Below are 26,099 nucleotides of genomic sequence, written 5' to 3' on the forward strand. Positions count from 1 at the left end.
AGGAAGGAAGGAAGGAAGGAAGGAAGGAAGGAAGGAAGGAAGGAAGGAAGGAAGGAAGGGAAGGGAAGGGAAGGGAAGGGAAGGGAAGGGAAGGGAGGGAGGGAGGGAGGGAGAGAAGGAGGGAAGGACGGAGGATACGCTATTTGTGTCTTGGTCTTATTGACAAGCATTTCCTGATGAAAGGTTCTATCCTAACCCCAAAACACAGGCAGAATATTCACAGATGACCTAGCAATGTGGAGAGTTGGACAAGCCAATTTCCCAAGTCCAATACTGTAGCTCCACAGGAAGATGGATGAGAGAGAAGGGTTAGACATCATGACACAGGAAGCATCCAGTCTACTGTAAGCAGAGGTGCTGGCCTAGAATGTAGCAAAGAATGAAGAATCAAGAGGGTTTCATATTACTGAACTATGATGGGTTTTTCTAAAAGGCAGAAATGAGGACAGGCTGGAAGTGGATTTATTTGTGATTACTTAGTGATGATGGTATTAAGGGAGAAGAAATATTTTTAGAGAAGTCAAGATGCTTCTAAAGTGCTTGGATGCAGAGGGATTTTTTTTTAAAAGACTCATGGAAAAAAGCCTCCTTTACCCTAAAAGTTTATAAGCCATGGGAAAGGGGAAGCATTGAAGTGGGGGAGGTGGGGAGTATTTGATATGGTGTTCCAGCAAAAAGACTCAAATAGAAAACTTATTCTCCACTGTTAGCACAAAGCACCTGCCATCCTTCTCTGGTCACTTGAGAAAGGATTACTGAGCTTGGGTTAATTTTGAAATCATGAACAGAGAAACCAGCACTGTTGGAGTTTGGTGCACTCCTGCTCAGGGGTGATGTCATTGCTGGATAAAGGCAATGCTCAGTGCCAGCACTCTGAGCTCACCACTCTTCAATAATTCATTAGGGTGTTGCGTGGGAATTCCTTGTCTTGGGGATTAGTAGCAACAAATCTACATTTTTTTTCTTTAAAGGATCAGCATTAAGCTGATAGCTTTAAAGGAGAAAAGAGTAGAATGAAAACATTTGTTGTAAAGTTATGTGAGAGAATGTGGCATAGATGTCCTCCTCTTATGAGGATCATATGGATGGGGTCTTGGTCATCTATTGAACCCTGCTCTGTCTTTCCCATCATTTTACAGCTGAGTAAACTGAAGGTTACCGAGGGAAGTCAAAAGCTAGCTATGCCCTGATCTCCATTCCATACTCTTGAGGCATTGGCATGGACCTCCACTAATTTCTATGCTGTGACGATGTAGGTGATAGCTTTATTACCTAGATACTAGACATGTCACATGAGCCTCCTACTGCACAGACCCCTGGGGGAAATCAGGGCTATCTGTGGAGAGAGACTCTGCACCAGTCACTAAACTTGGTTCCCACAACAATTCTACCAGAATCAGACTGCAGTCCACATTCAGGATGTTGGGAAATAATCCCCAAAGCTCACCAAAACTTCCAGTTTTAACATTTCTCCTGGCCAAGTGTTGTTCCAATCATTACATTAAGCTAAGTGAAATGTTTCATGTCCTCTCTTCTGTTTATGCTAGAGGTGACACACACATGTGAGTCTGCCACAAAGGGAAGAAAAAGTGTGTCCAGGAAAAATCGATAATCATCTCACCAAGTCTTGAGTACACATATGCATCAAGGCTACCAAACACTCAACCATTTTATTTCACTTTAAATATAGATACCAGCTTGGAAGATGGCTCAGTGGTAGAGTGCTTGCCTTGCATGCATGAGGCCCCGGGTTCAATTCCTCAGCACCATATAAGCACCATGTACCACTGTGGCTCAAGTGGTAGAACACTAGCCTTGAGCTGAAGAAACTGAGGAACAGAGCCCAGGCCCAGAGTTCAGGCTCCACAACCAACCAAAAAAAAAAAAAAAGGTGAATAAATATAGGCACCAAACCTTCAATATCCAAATAAAAGTCATGCATTAACATAGTGAAGTTGGGGGAAATCCACTGCTCAAAACATATTAATTGTGTGTTCTGCTTCCAAGATGACTTACAAAAATTCTCTCCTACACACACATACACACACACACACACACACACACACACACACACACACACACAGAGAAAGTCTCATTTTTCATCCTCAAATGTTATTTTCCAAGTTGTTGGTATATATTACATTTGGATTCAAGTGACATTGAGTGTTTTTCTAAGTATCTTTGAAGATCAAGATTCATCACATTTGTGGGTATTCAGACAAGATGTTGCTGAGCCAACCACCAGTAAGCTCATGTCTATAATCCCTAATTACTCAGGAAGCTAAGATATAAGGAGTACAGTTCAAAGCCACCCAACAAAGAAGTCCCAGAGACATCATCTCCAATTAACCAGCATTAATGCCAGACTGGAGGCATGGCTCAAAAGCCTAGCAAAAGTGCATGGCCCTGAGTTCAAGTTTGGTAGTAGCATCAAAACAAAAGCAAAAAAAAAATATTATTAAATGCAAGTAAAATGTCCAAATTTAGAATATAAACATGCATGAATAGTACATTGCATATATTTCATATAGTTCTTCTGAGGACCACATATGGGTTGAGGAAATTTGTGCCATCTGGCCACATACACCACAATTTCCTATAGTACTGAGAGGGGCCTCAGTCCTAAGCCTATCAACAATATCCGTAGATGTTATCAACAAGAATTTGAAGCAAGAGCCAGTGCTTCTAAAAAGAAATCTACAACCACAAACAATTATGCTGTGAGGGGGACACCCTTCAATTCTTTGTTGAAAATCTTTTTTCAACCAGCTGCTATATTGTTTTTTGTAATTTGTTGACTGTAAGATCAATACTACTTTCAAAGAAAATGCCTCAGGATCTGCAGATACTTTTTTTTTAATCCCCTTAGACTCCCTAATAAAGTAGATTTTAACTATTATGGCTTTCCTTTAAAAGTCTTTCAATAGCTTGGAGAAAACTATTTGAAACGAATTTTATTACTTATTGATTAACCCAGACCTCATATACTTGCAATATTCAAGTAATAGTCACTAAAAATAGGTATTAAAGAAAGTATTAAAGAAAAGGCACATGTGGCTCATGCCTGTAATCCTAGCTACTCAGGAGGCTGAGATCTGAGTATTGTAGTTCAAAGCCAGCCCAAGCAGGAAAGTCCATGGGACTCCTATATCCAATAAAACCACCAGAAGACTGGAAGTGGTGGTGTAGCTCAAGTGCAGAGCAATAGCCTTGAGCTGAAGAGTTGAGGGACAGCGTCCAGGCTCAGAGTTCAAGTCCCCAAACTGACAAAAAGAAAAAAGAAATAAAGCACCTGCAATCCTAACTACTCAGGAGGCTGAGATCAGAAGATACTGGTTCAAAGTCAACCTGGCCAGACAAATCTGAGAGACTTTTATCTTCAATTAACCATCCAGAAGCCAGCAGTGGAGGTATGGTTCAAGTGGTAGAATACTAGCCTTGAGCATAAAAGCCAAGCATGAAAGCAAAGCCCTGAGAGTTAATGCTCCAATATTGGCACCGAAAGAGGGGAGGGAAGAGAGGAAGAGAGATAGAGAAGGAAAGAAGGAAAGAAAATTTGTTTTTTGTGGGTTTTTTTTTTGCTTTGTTTTTGTTGTTGTTGTTGTTGGTTGTGGGTCTTGAACGCTGGACCTGGGTGCTGTCCCTCAACTCTTCAGCTGAAGGCTAGCACTCTACCACTTGAGCCACAGAGCCACTTCCTGAAAGAAAATTTTGTTACAAGAAATATAATATATCCTCTGAGGCCATTTGTCAGAGTATGTATGAGCTTAAGTGTGTATGAAACTATATCCGTGCACATAGCACACATATGCAAATGCACACATGTGGACACACATGCGCACACACCCGTAGACAAGAAAAGTAAATGTCTGCCTAGAGCAAGTGAGTGGTATGGAATGACCGCGGTGGAAGTTCAGCTCAACCACAAATCCACCCGTCTCACCTCGGAGCCCGAAGCTTCCATCATTAAACTGTCCCCTATTTTGATTTAGAAATTTGCTTTAAAAGGTCCCTAATGAAACATAACATTTAACATATTCATCCATTAGCACTCATGAATCACAAATTGCATGATAATGAAAATGATGAGATTGATCACAGCTCTTATTTATTTATAGTGCTTTTTACCACTGTCAAATCCCTCCAGTGACACAAGCTCATTTTCTCCCCAGGACTCTAGTGGGCCCTGAATCCCTCTGGTCACACTGTTTTGGGGTGATTGGTTCCCTTGCCTCCCTGCCCAGACCTCTGGCTCATCAAGTACCATATCCTAGGCATGCTATTTGGTGCAAGAGCATTTGCCAGTGCTGGTCTATCTGTTGTGTCTTGAGTTAGGGAACAGAAGCCCAGTGACTTGCTAGGGATTTCAATCTGTCCCAGCTCTGTGCCATCATACCACCCACCTCTGGTCATCTAGGTCTAGCCTCAAGTGAGCAGGCACAGAGAAAGGCAAGCACTGCTGGCAGGGAGGAATCACGAGACAGGATCCTGAAAGGGTACTGACAGGCTTACAATAGGTGAGAGGTATTCTCGGGCCAGGCTTGGGTAAGCAAGGAGACTAATGCAAATGCTGGGAGGGGTGGTATAGAGAGGGACCTCCCAGCCTGATTTTCTCCATGCTTCTGTGTGAGATGTGATCTTACACTGGCCAGGCCCATTCACTTCCCTGGAAAGCTCCAGTCCCCTGAAACATTCTCCAGGCCGCACTGACACACTGGGCGGGTCTTGTCACTGGGTGCTCATTTGAGTCACCTTTCTTGGGCCTAAAGCCAACTGCATCTATGTTGTCTTCTACACGAGTGAAATGAGACACTGAGCGATTCATTCTTCTGGAAGGCAGGCCTGCAAACTGGTGGCCAGTTTCCTCTCTCCCAGAGCCTTCCCCTGCAGGAGGACAATGGGGCATTGACAGGAGCTGTTTGCATTGACCTTCTCCAGAGTTGGAAAACAAAGTCTCACCGCTCAACCGGATGGTTGGTGCGTAACTGAAGCAGAAAACAAGCTTGGGTTTCATCTGGAACTTTCCCTTAAGTGTAAAATAAGCATGAAGGATCAGAAAGTAAGGACCCCAGAAAGAAGAGAGGGCAGAGAAGACACAGTTGGAGTTTTCATAAAAATCCAACTGGGGAGCAAATGGGGGAATGGGGGACAGTGAGTCTGTTTTCTCGCCCAAACTCCTGGCAGGGGTGAGTATCTGTCTTTGGGCCTTCGCCCCTTCTACATGGTACCCTTACACTTAATTGCACTTAGATACAGAGCATTATTAGGTGGTTAAGCAAACAGTGAGGTTCAGAGGCTTAGAGTCCTGCTTCTTAACCCCTGCTGCACCCGCTCAAGAATAAAGTAGTAAGGGCCACTCACCCACAAGACATGAGTTCTATGCCCTGCCTTGCCTCTGGAGGCCCCATGGAGATGGCCCAAGATGGGTGTTTGCACATTTCTGCAGGACAGGGAGAAAGAGTTTTCTGGGTGACTCCCCCCAGCTGCAGATTCTGAAATGGAGCATGTGGCCTGAAGGATTGAGGGTGAGGTGGGGCGTGGAGGGTACAGTTCAGCTCTTCACATTCTATCAGAAGCCAGAGGAGAAGCCTGCTGCTTTTTCTCCCTTATCCCCCCAAAGGCCAATAAGCAGTACCTAATTAAACGTGTGACTTCTAGAAAAAGATAATGGGTTCCTTTTCCCTCCCTTCCTCGCTCTCTCCCCAACCCGTCTCTCTCTCACTCTGTCTTTTGGCTCAAGTTACCAGAAAGCTGGAAGCTACCTGTGCAAGACTCTTTCATGCAGAGAATGGAAATGTTGTTTAAAGAGTGTGAACAATGGGTCGCTACTACATTTGCACTTACCTTCGCCTCTTCATTCACATCCCATGTAAAGGACACCGCATTATAGGCGATCTCTTCGATGTTTCCAATGGTATTAAAGCTCTCCTTGTAATCAGCTATAACATTAAAAAGATAAAGAAACCTTTAAAAGAGGAAGAATGACCCAATGGTGTGCATTTGTTGATGGCAAATTTAAAGTTTGTCTATTTTTCTATATATTTCTATGCCAAACAATAGAGGATCTGTGCTTATTAATATTATTTGGTTGAGTTACCAATGTGAAAATATGATACTTTATTAAAAGAGTAAAGTGGGGCTGGGAAGGTGGCTCAGTGGTAGAGTGCTTGCCTTGCATGCATGAGGCCCTGGGTTTGATTCCTCAGCACAATATAAGCAGAAAAAGCCGGAAGTGGTGCTGTGACTCAAGTGGTAGAACGCTAACCTTGAGCTGAAGAGCTGAGGAGCAGTGCCCAGAGTTCAAGCCCCATGATTGACCCAAAAAAAAAAAAAAAGTGATATCGTTATCTGATTTGCATCATTTTTATACTAAACTAAACTATTAAAGTTTTATCCCACCCAAGACTTATTTATTTACATATTCACCTGCCATTTACCTTTGCTAAAAGTGCCAGAGTATTCTTTAGGGAGTGTGTGTATGTGTGTGTGTATGTGTGTGTGTGTGTGTGTTGCCCCTAAGCTTTTGTACTCAAGGCTAGCACTCTTCCACTGGAGCTACAGCTCCACTTTCATAGTTTTTAGTTTATTAGAGACAAGAGACTCACAGACTTTCCTGCTTGGGTTAGCTTCAAACCATGATCCTCAGATCCTAGCCTCTAGAGGAGTGAGCCACAGGAACCCATTGGGATTCTTTTTTAAAATATTCTATTTATCAGCCAGGCAGTATTACCAAGTATATAAGGGTCATAAAGAAATCCTTATGGGGAGCTGCAAGACTTTTGTGTGTGTACATGGTTCTAGGGATCAATTCCAGAGACTCACACATGTACATACATATTCTACCACTGAGCTGAACTATTACCAACCCCACCACACCCCCACCCCAGCCAAGAAACATTTCTAAAACTTCTCTATGGACTGACTTGGATACAATGTTGAATTAATCCTACTCACTTGTTCCTCTCACCTATGTTATTAATTTACTTGATTAAACTCATTTGAGGTAACCCTACTTCTATATGAAATATATATATTGATTCTTTTTCACTTCCATTATTCTTTTTCACTCCTATTCTTGGGGCCTGAACTCTGGGCCTGGCCGCTGTCCCTCAGCTCTTCAGCTCAAGGCTAGCGCTCTACCTCTTGAGCCACAGCGGCCACTTCCAGCTTTTTGCTTTTTTCTTATGTGGTGCTGAGGAATCGAACCCAGGGCCTCAGGCATGCAAGGCAATCGCTCTACCGCTGAGCCACCTTCCCAGCCCCATCCTATTCTTTTCTGAATCCCATTAAACTCCCCCACAAACACAACAGGTACCAATGTGTTTGTTGTGTATTCTTATGGAACATGTTGGATTGATTTGTCTGTGTACATAGTTTAATTGCTCATAAATTGTGTTGTGCTATGGTTAAGGGTTGTCAGATTTACCAAATATTTAGGATGTACTTACCTTAAAAGGAAAATTCTGGCTATTTACCAGAACTCAACTTTAACTGGGCACCCTGTGTTTTCTCTGGCAGGCTTCTTTATGGATCTTTCTCAGATCTAACTACATTGCTCTTTCCACACATACCTATGGTTCTGTTTAAAATTCCATGGTGACCATTAACCACCATTTTCATCGGCCTCTGTTCTTCATTGCAGTAAAAATCCTTATTCCTGAAAGCTGAATTGATGGTTGACTGCAGAAATCCTTACCAACTTCTCTCCCGAATGGCCCTCCAGATTCTCCGGATGGGTTGGCTAGCTGGCCTTGCCTTACATCACAATTTTATTCCCCTCTTCCTCAAGTCCAGTGATATACCTAGACATTACGTCGGCATTTCTTCTGAGTCCAAAACACCTCTACATATGAGGCAGGCACAATCTTAGGTACATGGCTTACGTGGCTCACTCATCTCCTTTGTCCTGGTTGCTATGTTCTCCTGAGGACAAAGTTATCCCTAAACAATCACCTTTATGTTTTTGTTATTGGGTTTTTTGTTTGTTTGTTTGTTTTGTGACAGGGTCTTGTATGTATCCCAGGCTGGCCTAGAGCTTGGAATCATCTTGCCTCTTTCTTTTAAGTGCTAGATTACAGGTATGCCCACTATGACTGGCCCAACGTCTTTACATTTTAAATAAAGTATACAAACTTTGATGTAAAAACATGTATGTGCTCAACATAAGAAAGTCAGAGGCTGGGAATGTAGCCTAATGGTAGAGTGCTTGCCTAGCATGCATGAAGCACCAGCTTTGATTCCTCAGTACCACATACACAGAAAAGGCTGGAAGTTTATAATGTACTATGTGATTTTTTTTTGTTTCTTTGATATGTTCCTCCCCGAAGGTATAACCCCTGTTTTCACTGTATTTGATTCCGGTGCCCTGCATCTTGTATATACATTTTTCTAATTTGGGGAGGGGAAGGGAAAAAACAATATGCTTAAATAGGGATACAGGTTGACCCATTGTAACAATGAGCTGTACAAGATACTATGTTGAAAACGAACTTTACAACTTCGGGGCAGGGATGGGGAGGGGGAGGATATTTGGGGAGGTGGGGAAGAAAGGGATGGTAGGGAAAAACAAAGAAGGAGGCAACAATGCTTGATAAAAAAAATGTACTCATTACCTTACTCATGTAACTGTACCCCTCTGTACAGTTTTTTTTTACAATAAAAATATTTTTTAAAGGATATGTTAAAAGTGGTCCCTAGTGACTGACATATCATTAGCCCGAATTTAATCACATGATCACAACAATTGTGAGGCAGCTGGGAAATGGACTCTTACCTGGCAGGTTGCCAGGCCCCGCCCCCAAAAAAAGAAAAATAAAAAGCCAGAAGTGGTGCTGTGGCTTAAGTGGTAGAGAGCTAGCCTTGATCTAAAGAGCTCAGGGACAACGAGCAGGCCCAGAGTTCAAGCCCTATGACTGGCAGAAGGAAGGAAGGAAGGAAGGAAGGAAGGAAGGAAGGAAGGAAGGAAGGAAGGAAGGAAGGGAAAGAAAGAAGGAAGGAAAGGAAGGAAGAAAGGAAGGAAGGAAGGAAGAAAGGAAGGAAGGAAGGAAGGAAGTTAGAGACTACAAATAAGAAAAGTAATTTAAAACAACTGCACTCCATAACTCATAGCTAACTGCTTTTTAAATACATCTATATGTTTTATCTTTCCTAGTTTTCTGTCTTCCTTTCTTCAACTCATTTTTTATACAATTTGTACCCCTTTATATTTATATCCCACTTACAGGAAAATAGAAAAACTATTAAGAAAAAGAGAGAGACTGACAGCAGACAGACCCAAAGACACACACACACACACACACACACACACACACACACACACACACACACACGGAGGGAGACAGAGAGAGAAATTATATGAATTTACTTTGTTGTTGCCTTACACATGTTTACATGGCCATCTTCCATGACCATGTTACTTTAGAAACCAATTAGATTATGTGCTACAACTTTATTTTGCTCATTGGTCATTGAGAGGAGAGCCAATTCATACCTACCTCAAATAAAATTTTATTCATCTTTACAGCTAAACATTTATACAGACGTGATTATATCTTATTAAGCTATACTTTTTGGGACTCAGGGTCTAACTTGATGGCAGAGCACATGCTGGAGAGAGGGAGAGCTGGGTTCCATTCTCAACACCCAAAAAACGTATTTTAAAGGTCTATTTTCAGAAGTGAAAGTAGTAGGTAAAGGAAACTAATATATTCTTTAGGTTGATTTTTGTTAGCTTGCTCCTAGAAAGGATATACACACAATAAGTGTCTTCTTTGCCTCAAACTATCTCTTTCCAAAGTGATGTGCAAAACCTGGTACCTTAATATTTTAATTTGAAACTCCCTGATTACTAAAAGTTTGAACAATCTTTGATTTAGTCTCTACTTTTGTGTTTATTCTCTGTTTTCAACATTTATTCACTTATTGTAACAGTTTCCAGTTCTATCCATTTTCTCTCTTAGGTTATTCAAATTTTTCTTACTGATTTTTCTTAAAGCAGATATTTAAAGTGAAAAAAATAAAACACAAAAGCAAAGACATTACTGCATCCTACAAATTTAGACTAAGGTATAAGGACTATGTTTGCATAATATTTTTGTTTGTATGCTGGTACTGGGGCTTGAACTTAGGGCTGTGCACTACCCCTGAGCTTTTTTGCTTAAGGCCGGTACTCTATCACTTGAACCACAGCTCTACTTCCTGCTTTTTTGGTAGTTAATTGGAGATAGGAGTCTCATGGACTTTCCTGCCTAAACTGGCCTTGAACCACAATCCTCAGATCTTAGCCTCCTGAGTAGCTTGGGTTACAGATGTGAACCAATGGGGCCCAGCTCTCATGATTCTTTGTTTTAAACATTAACCTGTGCATTCACCAAGCCAACAAGCTCTTAGAATTTTGAAGAATTAGACCACTAAATTTAAAGAAAATAAATTCTCTGATTTTTCAATAATTGCTTTACAGATAATCTTGCAATTTTGTTTACATTTTAATCAGCATTTTAAAAAATACAATTTATAGATCAACAGTAAATTTAAAAGTAAGTGTTATAAGGGAGGGCAGGAGGGGAGAATGAAGTAAAAAAATTCATTGTATATACTACAAAATTAAGAAAAGTAAGGGAAGGGATGGGTGGGTGGGTTAGTGTGGGTGACACTGATCAAGATGCACTGTATTCATAAACTGCTTTGCAAAATGGCAACCTCTTTGTACAACTACTTAAAGATAATTAAAATATTTTTAAAAAGAAAGCTAATGTCATATCTATAAATTAAGATGAACCAAAGGGGTTAGATCAAACACTTGTGCTAGTACATAAGTTTTACTACATTATAAAGGCTTAGTATAGTTTCTCTACTTGAAAATTTTTCCTTCTTAAAAAAATGTGGCAAGAAAATATTTAAAAACAAAAATAACAAATATGAATAAACAACTCAGAGGTCAGTAATCTTATACAAGTTCCTTTGTATGCCCCTCCACAAAAGCATTAGCCAAGGACTTAACTATGTACTCAACAGGCCCACAGGAAATATAACTAAGTCCCTCATCTTGTGGTGACTTTGTTGTGGGAGACAGCATATATACCTATATACATATATACATATATATGCATGTGTGTGTGTATATATATATATATGTTATCAGATAAATAACACACAAGATAATTATCCATAATCTGTTTTTTTTGTAATGTCAAAAACAGGACTGAAGGTTGTTTTTGATTGGATTAATTTGCCTTGTTTATTTTCTGGACAGCACTTGTAAGTTATTTTCCACCAGCATTTCTCAATAGCTTTATCAAGACAAGAAACTGGCGCTTTCTCAGGGCTTAACAACACATATGTAAGGTGCACTTCATTAGTTCGTCGGTGAATGGATCCACTGGCATGCTAAATGAAAAATAGCCAGGAGACAAATATCATGCTCTGGCCTTATTGAATAAGAGAGACATTGCGCCATCCCGACCCTTTGTTTTTGTTTGCTACAGACGGTACAACAGCTCTGCCACACTTCATGGTGTTGCTTTCTCCACATTCATGAGTCCAAGGCATAAAATGCTACTCTCTGTTCTACTCCTGACAGCTATGCTCACGTTCTTTGATGAGCATGGCTTGCTTTAAGGGTTCTAAACCCATGGAGGAGAAACAGAAACTCATCCACTAGGTGTGAAGCCTCCCTTCATTTATTTCATCAAGAAAGCTTCTCAAGTCCAAATTTAACAAATGACCATAGTTTCAATTATTAGTATGAGGTATGGCGGCTATGTTAAGTTTCCTGAGCTACTTTATTATAACAACTGAACAGGAAAGTAGCGACTTGGAGCAAAAGAAGTAATTTATTCTATGTCAATTCTGGAGGCTAGATGCATGAAACCCAGGGGCTGGCACAGCTGGTTCCCTCTGTAGCTAAGGAAAATGATCTGCTCCCTGCCCTTCTCTCAGCTTCCTTTCCATTTCTTGATTTGTAGCCTCTGTCTTGGTGTAGTGATCTGTCCAGTACCTCTGGTTTTCCCTTATCTCTTAAGAACTAGGCATTAAATTTAGGGCCCATTTACCTTACTGCATTTATTTATTTGTGTGTTTACTTGCTTGTTGCGTTGATACTGTAGATTGAACTCAGGGCCTGGGTCCTGTCCTTTTGCTTTTGCATTCAAGAGTAGACATCGAATCACATGTCTACTTCTAGCTTCCTTCTGCTAATTAGAGATAAAAAGCCTCTTGGACTTTTCTGTACTGGCTGCCTTTGAACTGTAATAATCAGATCTCAGCCTCCTAAGGACCTAAGATTATAGTCCTGAACTACTGGCACCCAGCACACCTATATTATGGATTTAATCTCTATAATAAACTAATACTGCTTTCTATGTAGAGCTTGAAGCATACAGAGTAAACAAACTCCAAAATATTTTCCGTGGAATCTACATGTTCTCATGATACTCTATGCTTTACAATGTCGCTATTGCCACACCTACCCTGAGTTCTTGATTTTTTTCTCTAATTCTTCTTAGCCATTCAAAAGAAAAAAACAAAATGAAAATAGATCTTAATCTTGATGATTTACACACAGAAGAGTAATCCTAACTAGGTGCCAGTGGCTTGCACTTGTAATCCTAGCTACTCAGGAGGCTGAGATCTGAAGATGGAGGTTCAAAGCCAACCTGGGCAGGAAAGCCCATGAGACTCTTCTCTATAATTAACTACCTGAAAATGAACAGGAACTGGCACTGTGGCTCAAAGTGGTAGAGCACTAACCTTGAGCAGAAGAGATCAGAGATAGCATTCAGGCCCTGAGTTCAAGCCCCATGACTGAATGAAACCCACCCCTCCCCCGCCCCAAAAGGAGTAGTTGTAACATATACACTCTACTTCAAGAATGAAGGAAGACACAAGAGTATGTGTAACGAGGAGAGAGGTTGATCTCATTGCTACTGTCAGGCCACAAGAGTGCTGGCAAAGGCTGTGTGTCCTTGACATGTCAGAGCAGGAATGTGGCTGTTTGTGACCACACACATTCTCTAGAGCTTGTTAGGATGCCTTCCAAAGCAGGGTGTTTCTAGATTCTTGTAGATCACATGCTGCATATAACAAGGACACTATGACAGGCTTCTCAGATGTTAAGTACAGCAAAACACCTGGAAGGCTCTAATATAATGTAGATGTCTGGGCCATAGTAGGTCTGGAATGCAGCTTTAAAACTGATATTTTTCTAACACAACCCCAGGTGCAGATGTGGATAGTCTGAGTTCTACATCTTGGGTAATGGTTTCATATTTGGATAATCTTGGTTCTAAATCCTTAAGGTACATTTAATTCTCTCCATATAGTCTTCAAAAGCACTACATCTGTCAGAGAGATACGTCCATTATCAGTGGAGTTCATGTGACAGATTGTTCTTCTTCCCAAAAGACCTTTTCCCTCCTGGTGGACATAGTACCATGTATAGGAAGACTACCACCCATGCAGAGAGACTCAGGCACCGCCTACTTCACCAGGTCTGCTGCCCTCACACCATGACGCCCACCCAGAAATGTGCCTGCCTTCAAGATAAAGGCATTGTTATCCTGGCACTAAAATGCAAATGTTCTTAGAATGATGATGATGATGATAATGATGATGATAATGCCCCAATTGAGAATTTACACATTCATGCTAAGCCTTCCCTAAACCCTTTGTCAATAGGAGGCTTTTTATCTTTTTTAAACCTTACAACTTCTCCATGAGGTAGGAATTAGCGGCCTGTAGCCTCCTCCTTCTCCTCCATTTCTCTTCCTCCTCCTCCTCCTCCTCCTCCTCCTCCTCCTCCTCCTCCTCCCTTCCTTCTTCCCTTCCTCCTCCTCCTCCCTTCCTCCTCCTCATTGCTTCTATTTCTCTTGCAAATTAAGTGATAGTTACCAGCTAAAGCCTTTCATGACAATCGGCCTGTGGAGGAGTGCTGAGGGAAGGTGAGTTCAAGGGAGAGAGATAGCATTTTGGGACCACTGCAATTCTTGATAAAGGGAAGTTTGGGTTGCTTGTAGAAAGCAAGCAAGCAAGAAACCATCTCCATACCCTTCTAGCACTACAAAAATTGAAATAAAAGCTTGAAAGTTAGCCCTTCTAAGAAAACAATGGGTGTTGGTATCTGGAAAAAAAATGGCAAACTACAGTGTCTCTTCAAAGGCTGCTACATATACCTAAATATGCAATAGCTTCCATAAGAGTTTCTGGCAAATTTTATTCTGTACAGAAATGATGGGATTCAATCCCATTTTTATTGTCAAGCAAGGGTCCTTCTGTTATCTTTTTTTCATCTTTTGCATATAAACAGTGGTGTTTTAATAGCCTTTAAAATTCTGACTTTTGAAGACTGTATTCTTCAAACTCATTGTGTGTGTGTGTGTGTGTGTGTGTGTGTGTGTGTGATGTTGGAATCTAGTCAAAGGAAACACTCCTTCATCTTAATTAAGCTTCATGTGCTTGGTAAATTATAACTACCCCCTTTTAATTATTTTTGTATATATTGTTGGAGATTAAAAGCAGTGGTATAATTAATATAAAAATTGCTTCTCTTGTGAAAGGTGCAGATTCTGTCTGGGCTAGTGAAGTAATGAAGTCGGAATGTGGGAAATGGATCTTGGTGCCACTGCCAATCCAGTGGGTATGCATGTCAGACTAATAAGATGCTTTAAAAAAAAAAGATAGGAACTTGGCACACTTAATATATTTGGAGTTATTATTCTACAAGTCCATCTACTGGGTGGTAGCTGGGATACAGAAGAAAGGACACTGGCAGTGGAAACACACAGACATGCTTAAATTTAATTTTTTCTTCTCATCTCTCCAAGCCCTGGTGCCTTCGGTGAGTTCATTGTCTACAATCATAGTCCCTTATCTACAATACAAACTTTTTTCCATAGCAGCTGATGGGACCAATTTTGATAAGCATTCACCCCTATCCCAACCCTCACCCCACCTGTCCTCAATCACTAACCTCCCTGTCTACAAGCTAATTGGGATCAACTTAAAGATGGAGGAAAATGAATCATGAAGGAGACATCACTTAGATGAAATTAATGACTTTTCATCTGTAGTTCCCCCCCACCAACACCCACTTGATTCTTAAACCGCAGAAGCAGCATTTCAAAACCTATATGACCTACAAGAAGCCACTAATAAGGTCATTTTTTAAAAAATTAAGTCATAAGTAATCTGGATGTCATAAAGTCTGTTGTCACTTGAGCTGATCTTGATAGACATTCCCATTATTTATTCCTGGTCCATGAGCAAAACAATAATGGCTACTATAGAGAATCACATGTGTGCTTGGCCTTGTGTTAAATATACACACGTCATCAACACTACTGCAGACAATTCCTTTTTATATTGTCTCTACTTCTGAGAATGAGAAACATTGATGACAGTAAGGATCTCCTTTCCCTCCACAGTCCCTTATAGTTTGTGGGGTTTGTTTTTTTCTTTTGTTGGTCATGGAGCTTGAACCCAGGGCTTGGGCTCTGTCCCTGAGCTTTTTCACTCACTTTGAGCCATAGCACCACTTCCAGTTTTCTTGTGGTTAATTGGAGATAATAGTCACACAGACTTTCCTACCCAGGCTGGCTTTGAACTGAGATCCTCAGATCTCAGCCTCCAAAGGAGCTAGTATTGCAGACTAGAGCCACCAGCACTTGGATGACAGTTTATGTTTTAATCTGGTTTGGGTGGCTAAAATGAAATGGGTTGCCTTAGTTATAAAAAAAGGATTCTTTGACTGGTCTAGAGGCCAAAAAGTCCAAGAGAATGGTATCGACCTCTGGTAAGGCTTTCTCGCTCCATCAGAACGAGCAGGACACCCGTGGCTCATGCTTGTAATCCTAGCTACTCAGGAGGTTGAGGCCTGAGGATCGTGGTTCAAAACTAGCCGAGGCAGAAAAGTCCTCGAGAGACTCTTATCTCCAATTAACCACTCAAGAACCAGAAGTGGAATGTGGCTCAGAGCACTAGCCTTGAGCAAAATAGTTCAGGGAGAGTGCTTAGACCCTGAGTTCAAGTTCCATGACTCACACACACACACACACACACACACACACACACACACACACACAAAGATGGCAGAGGGAGAGCTGGGTGTGTCTGAATTTGGGAATTAAGTTTCCAACACATAAACTTTCAGGGCCACAGCAGTTTATAAAGGGACAAGCTGGAATTGGAACCTGTGAAGTTCTATCTACAGAGTCAAAATACCGTTTGATTTGTATGACTTACATATAATCTTCATCATATATAATACAGCCCTACATAACTGCATTGTTACATATTCATGATATCACAGACACAGTAATTGATTGATGGATTGATTGATTGTGCCAGTTCTGGGGTTTGAACTCTGGTGCTGTCCCTAAGCTTTTTTACTCGAAGTTATTGTTCTACCACTTGAATCCCAGCTCTACTTCTGGGTTTTTGGTGGTTAGAGGTAAGAGTCTTAAGGGGTTGGGAATGTGGCTTAGTGGTAGAGTGCCTGCCTAGCATGCATGAAGCCCTGGGTTCGATTCCTCAGCCCCACATAAACAGAAAAAGCCAGAAGTGGTGCTCTGGCTCAAGTGGTAGAATGCTAGCCTTGAGCAAAAAGAAGCTCAGGGACAGGGCCCAGGTCCAGGACTGGGAGAGAGAGAAAGAGAGAGGGGGGAAGGAGGGGAGAGAGAGGGAGAAAGAGAGAGAGACAGAGACAGAGAGAGAGAGAGAGAGAGAGAGAGACTTAGGAACTTTCCTGCCAGGACTGGTTGTGAACCGCAATCCATAGACCCCATCCTCTTAGGTAGCTCAGATTATAGGCATAAGCCACTAGCATCTGGTTCACAGAGTGACTCTTTAATGCTATTAAAGCTATAATGACCAATAGTATTATTACTATTTAACACCATGGCTTATTACAATACCCTCTCAGATATCATTTTAGAGACATTCTTCTTGGGATTTTCCCTTTGGACTTTACCTTATTTCTAGAGAATAAATTTTGTAGGACAATATCACAGAATTCAGACTGTACTGACCAAAACTTTGGACTAAGAAAACCATTTTACACTACAAGCCACTGCTTTGTCCTATATATAGTATTTTTTATATTATTTGATTTCATCTTTTTAGAATGCTAGCCAGGCTGCATACCTGTGGCTCATGCCTGTAACCCTAACTACACAGGAGGCTCAGATATGAGGATTGCAGTTCAAAGCTACCCCAGACAGGAAAAGTCTATAAGAACTGGAAGACTTGAGTTCAAACCAATAATAATGAAATAGTGTCAATAATAGGCCATATTCTGTGTTTAAACTTATAAATGTGTAACATATATAACTATATCTAAACTATGGTTTAATCAGCTTTGGCTGGACTTAAAATTAAACTCTCTCATGAGTCTTCAGGAATTTAAATATTTTGTCTCTGGTCTATAACCAGAGAATCACACAAAGTGCCTAGCACCTTTGGAGACTTTTCTCAATGAATAGAAATAGGAGCCAGGGGCTGGTGGCTCATGTTTATAAATCCTAGCTGTTCAAAAGGCTGAGATTTGAGGATCAAGGTTCAAAGCTAGCCCAAGCATGGGGCTGGGAAGGTGGCTCAGTGGTAGAGTGCTTGCCTTGCATGCATAAGGCCCTGGATTCAATGGCTCAGCACAACATAAACAGAAAAAGCCGGAAGTGGCGCTGTGGCTCAAGTGGTAGAGCACTAGCCTTGAACTGAAGAGCTGAGGGACAGTGCCCAGGCCCAGAGTTCAGGCCCATGACTGACAAAAACAAAAAACAAAAAACTAGCCCAGGCAGAAATGTCCACGAAACTCTTATTAACCAGCAAAAAGCTGGAAGTGAAGTTGTATCTTAACTGGTACAGTTCTAGTCTTGAGGGGATATATATATATATATATATATATATAGAGAGAGAGAGAGAGAGAGAGAGAGAGAGAGAGAGAGATGTATATGTATATATACACACACACATATTTTTTATATTTTATATTATATATATTTGGTGTTTTGGTAAGTGATTGCTACTTCTACACTGCATGAACTCTTCATTATTTATTCCAAGTGTTTATTCTGCATCTCATCACTTGATATACTAATGTTCTTAGGTGAGGAAGGGAATTATAGGCATATCGTACCAGACATTACTGCTCAGATTTTAATTCGCAAGCAGAATCACAGACCCACAATAGAGTCCCTTTCCTACCAGAGATAACATTTGCAGGAGCAAATGTTAAAGTGACTAATTTATAAAGGATGATGGCAAATGATATCACTTTATATCATTAGTAAGGATCTCAAAGAATTGCTATTCCCTGACATCCCATAGGCTCTTTCAAAATTACATTCTAGCGTCAGCCCTCCATGTCACAAATGACTTGCAAGCACATATAGTTCTTCTTTGGAATTGCAAACTGAACAGATTCAAACTACAGAAATAAGGTTTGGGTTGTTGGTGGTACCATATACAGATGTATCACAAGGACAATCAATGTTCATGTGGACTGCCTTCAATGAAATTTGAACCCAAGCCCAATTCCATTCAGAATTCAGGACACATTAATATTAACCTCTAACTTCTATCTCATTATTACCTCTGACTATGCAGTCACATACACCAAACTATTCAGAAAACGTGAAGATAAATCTGTTCTGTGCTTACTGTTCTAACAGGTTTTCTGGGTAATTTTTGTACCAAATTCTGTTTAAATGATACACACTCCTACTCCTATTTACTTCCATTTACAGCTCTATCATTTCTTGCAGAGAAGAAATAGAAATTCTGTTCTTTTACATATGCTTTTTGGGGGGAGACAGACTTGTCCTTCAAAGGAGAGATGCTCTGGCTGCTACTGGTGACTGGTCACTGCTGCTGGGGACAGTGGGTAATGTAAGAGTCACCTGAATCCCTGCAAACATGGAAAAGCTCTAAGTCTTCTTTAAGACGGGTGACTATGATCACAGTATACTATAGAGATGTTTCACAATAATCCCATTATTTCATATAATTAAGGTGTAAAAAACAAAACAAAAAATAAATAAAAAGGAACAGTTACAGCATTACCACACAGGAGGAAGCTCACCACCGAGGAGACTCATTTCTTCAGCCCTCATTTATTGTAATACCATCTTTTCAAAAGCAGAGCCCTCACATTCTTGGAGCAGGTTCAAAGAGCTTTCCTCAGATTAATTTCATGTTATTTTGGCTTCTACATCCTCAAAGGGCTTTATTTTAATTTTAGAAAAACTTTCTCTTTGTAAGTTTTAGGCTCTGTAAACAAATGAGAAAAACTTTGTATTTCCTTAATTTTGCACTTGGGGGTATGATGAAGATATAAATAAATATAGGGTTGTTTCTGTTGAAAGATCCAGGGATAGAGAAGCTTCTAGTAAATGCTAGAAGGCAGCTAAAAAGACTATACTTCTGTTCAGACATTTTTTGAGTCTCATGAAATGATTGGGCTGTATTTCCAGGTGTTTTTGTCATTCTTTAGCTGTTGTAATTATTTTAGAACTGTGAGACACTCCAGTTACCTGAGGTTTCACAAAATGTATCTCTGAAAAAAACTATGTCCCAAGGAAAAAAAGTGGAACAAAGCAAACAAACCACAACAATAAATTAGGAAATCAGATAGAGATCTAAATGATAGTGTTAAAGCGTAGTCATAGAAAATTGGTTAAAAGGAAGGAAGGGAAGATGGAAGGAAGGAAAGAAAAAGCATACAGAAAATACAGTGTTTTATATCACTAAGCATAATGTGTCTATTAGGTAGTTTTAGGTATGTTCATTTTTGAAATTTCACCTAAACCAGCTGGATGACTGTGGTTCATGCCTGTAATCCTAGCTACTCAGGGGGCTGAGATATGATCATCACAGTTCAAAGCCAACCAGGGTAGGAAAGTTAGTGAGACTCTCATCTCCAATAAGCTACTCTGGGCTGGGGGGTGGGAAGGGGGAGCAGGAAGTTTTGGAGTTGTGGTAGAGTGGTAGAATGCTAACCTTGAGCAAAAGAAGCGACACAAAAAGGAAAAGGAAAAAGAAAGAAATTTCATTGAAACCAACATCTCTTCTTTAAACAGAACCCCAGAGGGGTCTTCAGCTATGGCTTACAAACTTCAGTCCTCCCCTGGAACATTCTTTCAATTAATCACTCAGGATTTTAATACTGTCAAGAGTAGAGAAACCCTTTTCCAGAAAACAATAACATCCTGAAAACAGATTTAAAAAAAAAAAAGGCTTCCTAGAGGTGGTAAACAAAATTGGCCAGGGATTACAATCATTGTGCTAATCAATTTCTGAATATAACTTCATTTGTTTGCTTTAAAACAATTTCTCATTTAATGTTATCTAGTTAAGTTTAAATACAGAAAAAATTCCCTTGCTTATTAATACATGTATTATTTTCCTATGCTAGCAATGAAATCTTGAGTTGCTTAAGTTTTATCAAAAGATCTATTGTGTAATTAAATGATATTTACATATAAGAAATTAAAGGACCAAAGCACATTTATACTCCCACCATCCAGAAAAATACTACCAAAAATGAATCTTTCCACATCAAAAGAGGATAATCAAATCCCAGACAGATTTCCGTGTTAATTTAGACACATGCTTGCTCACACAACTGTCACCTAGATACACAACACTGCCTGTGGTTGTTACGTCCACCAAGTACTCAACACTATCGTGTAGCAGGTATTGAGGACATAAAGGTTCAAAATTCATTTTCTGGCCATTCAAACAATTCAGTATCTAGTGGACAGACAGAATCACACTGGGAACCAAGTGAAATTAGGCAACATGATGCTGCTCAGACACAAGGCCTCATCTCAGATGGAACAACTGACTACCTGGGAAGATTGAGAAGATCTCACCCAGGGACAGCGGGAATGGCAAAACTAAGTGTGATGTCATGGTATCTTCCAGCTAGAAAGAGGGAAGGCCATTGTGGGCAAGGAGAGTCCTGGGGGGAGAATTACATTCTCCAGTCAAAAGGCCTGGATGGAATAGCCAAATGGAATGTAATTCACAGAAGCCAGCTACGCTGTGGACATGAAAGTCTTTTGAAAGGCTTCCTTTGACTTCAAAAGGAATTATAGACAAATAAGTTTACAGGGGTGTTTTCATGTCATTGGATCATAAGTTTTCATTTAAAAACAAAAAATGAAAACCCTTTCCCTGCATATACAACTATTACCAACAAAACAAATTTAGAAAGGCCCTTAAAGGATTTGTATTAAGACACAGAGGGAAAAAAATAATCCTTTAATGACATGGTAATAAATGAAAATGTAGTATAATTGCCAGCCAATTACCTTGGGAAATAATAGGATTAATAGTAACAATATGCTGAAGGTAACCTGTTACAAGAAAGATTAGTGTGAATCAAAATTAAAATCAGAGATTGTATAAAGAGTGTATAGTTGGTCTCATAATTAACTATAACATCTTATCAATAATGGGCACACTGGACGCAAGGGGAAAGTATTGGTGTTTGTTTGGATGTGCTTGGGGACTCAATTTTCAGCACTTCACAAGCTACATTCTAGAATGCAACCACGGTGATGTGCATTAGCACTGAGATACCTGTGCTTCAAGCACTGAGGGGAAAGACATATGTGAATGAACATGTTACAAAGAAACTGGTCAACTTCTGGCTTTCTCTCTATTAGGTTAACTCTAGTTATTGAAACTCTTCTGGTTTGCTTCCCTATTTGAAAATAACAAATTAAAACAAAAAAAAATGCTCACCTCTAGAGAGTAAGTTATTTACTGTTTCCAGTAGATTTGATATCTATCTAGTCCAGTTCAAGGATTTGTAAGTCATTTCAAAAAAAATTTTTGCATGGCTCCCATACTACAAAACTGGAAGATACGCTATGCAAATGAGTCCTATGTGGATGGTTCAATCAATACACCAACTGAAGTCAGTGCCTGACCCATCTCCATTCCTCTAGCACCTGACTAGCTCCTCCAAGTCCTCATCTCAAACATGCCACCCCTCAGTCAGCATGACCAGGACCCTTTTCATCTCTGTTATTCCTTACTGCCGGGTGGTCATCAAGGTTCTACCAGTTCTATGGCTTGTCCCTCATTCCAGACATGATCGGGTATTCCCCCCTTTACAATTCATGCCTCTGTGTCCTGGTCTTTCACCTGCCCTTCATGTTACAAGTCTCTGTCCTACTGTCCTTTCTAATATAGAATGAGTAGCCCATTATGGTCTTATTATACATCGGCAAACCACCCAAAGCTTCCATAATGAAGTACTGCAACTTATTACAGAAAACCACGTGATCCCAGTGCTGTGTTATTTCTGCACAGTCTCTACCACCTGTCTTCATGGCAGTTCTAGGACCACTGCTGTACAATGTAACAGCATGCACATACAAGAGAGGGATAAAAGTATCCCTCTCAAGTATCCCTCTCTTCTGTGTCCCTGAACCTCTAATATAATAGATTTATTATTTCAATTTATTGTTTCAAGAAAAACAAGGTGGGCATGTTAAATGTCAGTTCAAAACACACACACACACCAAAAAATAAGACACTGTGGTGTCAAGACAGTGGTAACGCATCCAAAGATGAGATGCTCTGAGCTTCTTTACCCTCAACACCTGGCTCAGTAGTGCTGCTCTGCTGGGGCAGGTGTTAGTAGAGGATCTGAAATGCCAATGCTCAACTTGCAGCTCTGAGGTTTGCCACCAAGACAAAAACCAATGGAGGAAAATGAGGGAGGGGGTACAAGTTCAACATGAGAAGTACTCTCTACCTTACATATGCAATTGTAACTCCTCTGCACATCACCTTGACAATAAAATTAAATTGAAAACAAGCAAGCAAATAAACAAAACCAATGGACTCCTAATACCAGGAATCTTTAGAGCTGTGGGCTCTGGATTCCCTCCCAGCTCGGCCAGTCTCAGTGAGAGCTAAAGATTTACCCTGTGCTATACACAAACAGCTTCACACAGGACTTCTTTTAAAGTTTGAGGCCATCGGATTCCATCAGTGCTCAGTGCTTCATATGGCCCAAGAGCTCCAAGAACTCTCTTTAAAAAGCAAGCCTTTCCATACCTCATTTACTTGGAACTTCCCTCCTTCCTGATGCTCTGCATTAATCCTAACGGTCAACTTTCTTGCTAGTATGCATGAAAGTTCAATTCCCTCCTATCTTTGCTGATAGTTTTATAAAGTACTTTCCCAATCTGTGTGCATGCGTGTGTTCACCAGTCCTGCAGCTTGAACTCGGGGCTTGGGTGCTATCTGTGAGGTTTTATCCTTAAGGCCAATACACTACCACTTGAGCCACAGCTCCACTTCTGGCTTTTTTTTTGGGGGGGGGGGTGCAGGGAGGGGTTGGTAGTTAATTTAAGGTAAGAGTCTCTTGAACTTTCCTGCCCCAATTAACTTTGAAACACAATCCTCAGATCTCAGCTTCCTGAATCAGCTAGGTTAGAAACATAAGTCACTGGTACATGGTCCAAACTCATTTTGAGATTTAGAGAAAGACCCTGCCCTTAGTGTATTTTAGTCACCAGTGCCTAACACAGGGTCTGACACATAAAAGATAGTCAATGAATGTATGCAGAATGAAAGCATACATTTCCTCAAACTGGTGTAAAAAAAAGGGGGGGAGGGGGTGGCACTCATCACGACTCAGTGTCTCAGTGTAATGGGACTTGTGCATTCAGAGACAATCAAACTACAAAAATAATTTAAGTGGTTTTCCCTATAGGAAATATAACTGACATGAGGAATGCTCCTAGGGCTGCAAAATGTCAGCTTATTTATGGCCTGGAATAATTGCTGTTATTCAAGGAGCTTACAAGAAAGAACTTGTAAGACTTGGAGAACTTGGTATGTTTTGAAAACCAACCGAATCCACTTGGGCCTTGGTTTATTTGCCTTACCTATATCCAATCAGAGCTAATTGCTGATATCCCTTCCATACAACCCAATCATTTTATGGCCTAATGTACAAGAACCACCCACTTGAAGGTAGCTATAGGAAATTTCAGAGACAGCAGTAGCCAACAATCCCACTGTCCTGATTGGAGGCCCAAAGCAGCAGTACGTGCAGGCAACAATTAATAAATGTCTTCAGTCACTCTGAGTATAGTTGGTGCCTAGGGCATTAAGAGCTATCTTGGGGTGGATGCTCAATAGACACATAATCTATAGAGATGAAGGTGGCCTCTGGCATTGTTTCTGTTCTCCTACAGCACTTACCACGTATAGGACTATGGGTGAAACTCTTACCCCTTACTACCTGATCTTTTAGACAACACACGGTTCTTTTGAAGATGGAGAAAATGCTAATATGTGATGGATAGAGAGCCTGGAAAATAGAGGCAATGAACAAATGCCAGACATTATTATGATAGTTCATTCATTATTATTATAGTTCATTCCTTCAGGCTTCCTACCAGTGAAATGAAAGTTGTATGCATGTGTTCATTCATGCATTTATTCATTCAGTCACTCTTTCCTAAAATATTCACTAAACCAGCACCATATCCTGTGTGAAGCACTGAGGCCAGAATAAAGAAGAAAACAGCTCTCATGAAGCTGAACGGAAAATAATAAAGTAACACAAAAAATACAAATAAATAACATTTGGTGGTAGTAAGTGCTCTGAAGGGATACAAAGATAACAGAGATAATGGAGATAAGAGTGGTGTGTGTGTGTGTGTGTGTGTATGGCAGTTTAACAGAGAAAGTCTTCTTTGAAAAGGCTCAAAAAAAAAAAATAGGGAACACACACCTAAGTAAACACGTAAAGACCAAGAGCAGGGAACCAAATACAGGTGGACCCTCCAGGACAACGCTTCAGGCCAGGGGACACTGAAGAGCATAGGCCCAGGGCACTGGGAGAAGCCTTTGCCATAGCTTCAGGATCCTGCTCCCTTGCATGTACCCACAGACAGGACTCTGCTCTCTAGCACACTGAGGGATGCTCAGAGGAGTAGACATGGGAGGTAAGAGGGAATCTCAAAGAACAGCCTACAACCTGGTCGGGGGAGGTACATATATGTGGAAAGAGGCAAGCATGTTTTCTCTGGGAGTCATTATTACAGCATGCCAAGAGGCTGCTTCCCTGAGCATGTGTGTAATAAGGCTTCTGAGTAAAGACATGGCTGGAAGTGGAAGCTGCATGGAGTTTTGCCAGTGGTAGAGCTGGGAGTGGAGGGGCAGAGGCCTGATGATCCAATGACCCAAAAAACAAGATTTAAAAAGTAATAATAATAACCTTCAAGCTCATATGCACAAAATTGTGCTGTGTCTGATTTAAAGTTTGTAGTTTGCCCAATGCCCAGACCCCAAGGATGCAAATAAAGACATTTAACTAAAAGAGACTCATCTCTCTAATGTCAGGTGCAAGGTCACTGCCTAGTAGGCTCACTTGAACTTGCTGACCACAGACACTGGTAAAGAGTTGGGAAACTATAACATCTGAGTCCTGACTTCAACCTCCAGCTGAGATTTTGAAAAAGAGTTGCATTAAATACTTGGGGATTTTGTTGCTTAAGCCATTAGCAGGTTGGTAGACAACACTTGCAAATGTAAAGCGCATGCATTGTCTGCCTTCCAGCAGGCATTGATTCTAACCCACCGCCATGCTCCACTGGAGCCCTGACACTATTCTCAGGGAAGAGTAATGATGGCACACAATGCATGCAGGCTCGTGTCCTTGCAGGCTCTGTGTGTGCAACCTTCCGGCAGAAAGACACATGGCTTGCTTTTTGTGAAGAACTATGTGAGGGTTTTGCATGCTTTTTCATGTCATAAGTTGTCAAGTGAAAAAACACATGTTCTACCAGGCATTAGTGGTTCATGCCTACAATTCTAGCTACTTAGGAGGCTGAGAACTGAGGAGCACAGTTGAAAGCCTGGTTAGGAAAAGTCTGTGAGACCCTTGATTCAAGTGGCAGAGTACTAGCCATGAGCAAAAAAAGCTCAAGGACAACACCTAGGTCCTGAGTTCAAGATTCAGGACTGGTGCCTGTGCGCATACAAACACACACAAAAACTTGTTCCAGTTAAAGCCAGAGACTTAATTTTATACCATGGTCTCAGGATGAAAACAAGTAGGCCAGCTTCCAATG

The 26,099-nt window shown here is 40.7% G+C and overlaps 1 protein-coding gene across 1 annotated transcript in view; it reads right to left on the minus strand.

Annotated features, from left to right (window-relative positions):
* Positions 1-26,099, minus strand: part of Grhl2 (grainyhead-like 2 (Drosophila)) — a 126,434-nt gene that overhangs the window by 43,182 nt on the left and 57,153 nt on the right. The window contains exon 8 of the mRNA XM_013012439.1: positions 5,845-5,939. Coding sequence (XP_012867893.1) covers positions 5,845-5,939 — 95 coding nt within the window. The remainder of the gene's footprint in view (positions 1-5,844; positions 5,940-26,099) is intronic.

Source organism: Dipodomys ordii, unplaced genomic scaffold (assembly GCF_000151885.1).
Source record: "Dipodomys ordii isolate 6190 unplaced genomic scaffold, Dord_2.0 Scaffold17, whole genome shotgun sequence".
Taxonomy (NCBI): Eukaryota; Metazoa; Chordata; class Mammalia; order Rodentia; family Heteromyidae; genus Dipodomys; species Dipodomys ordii.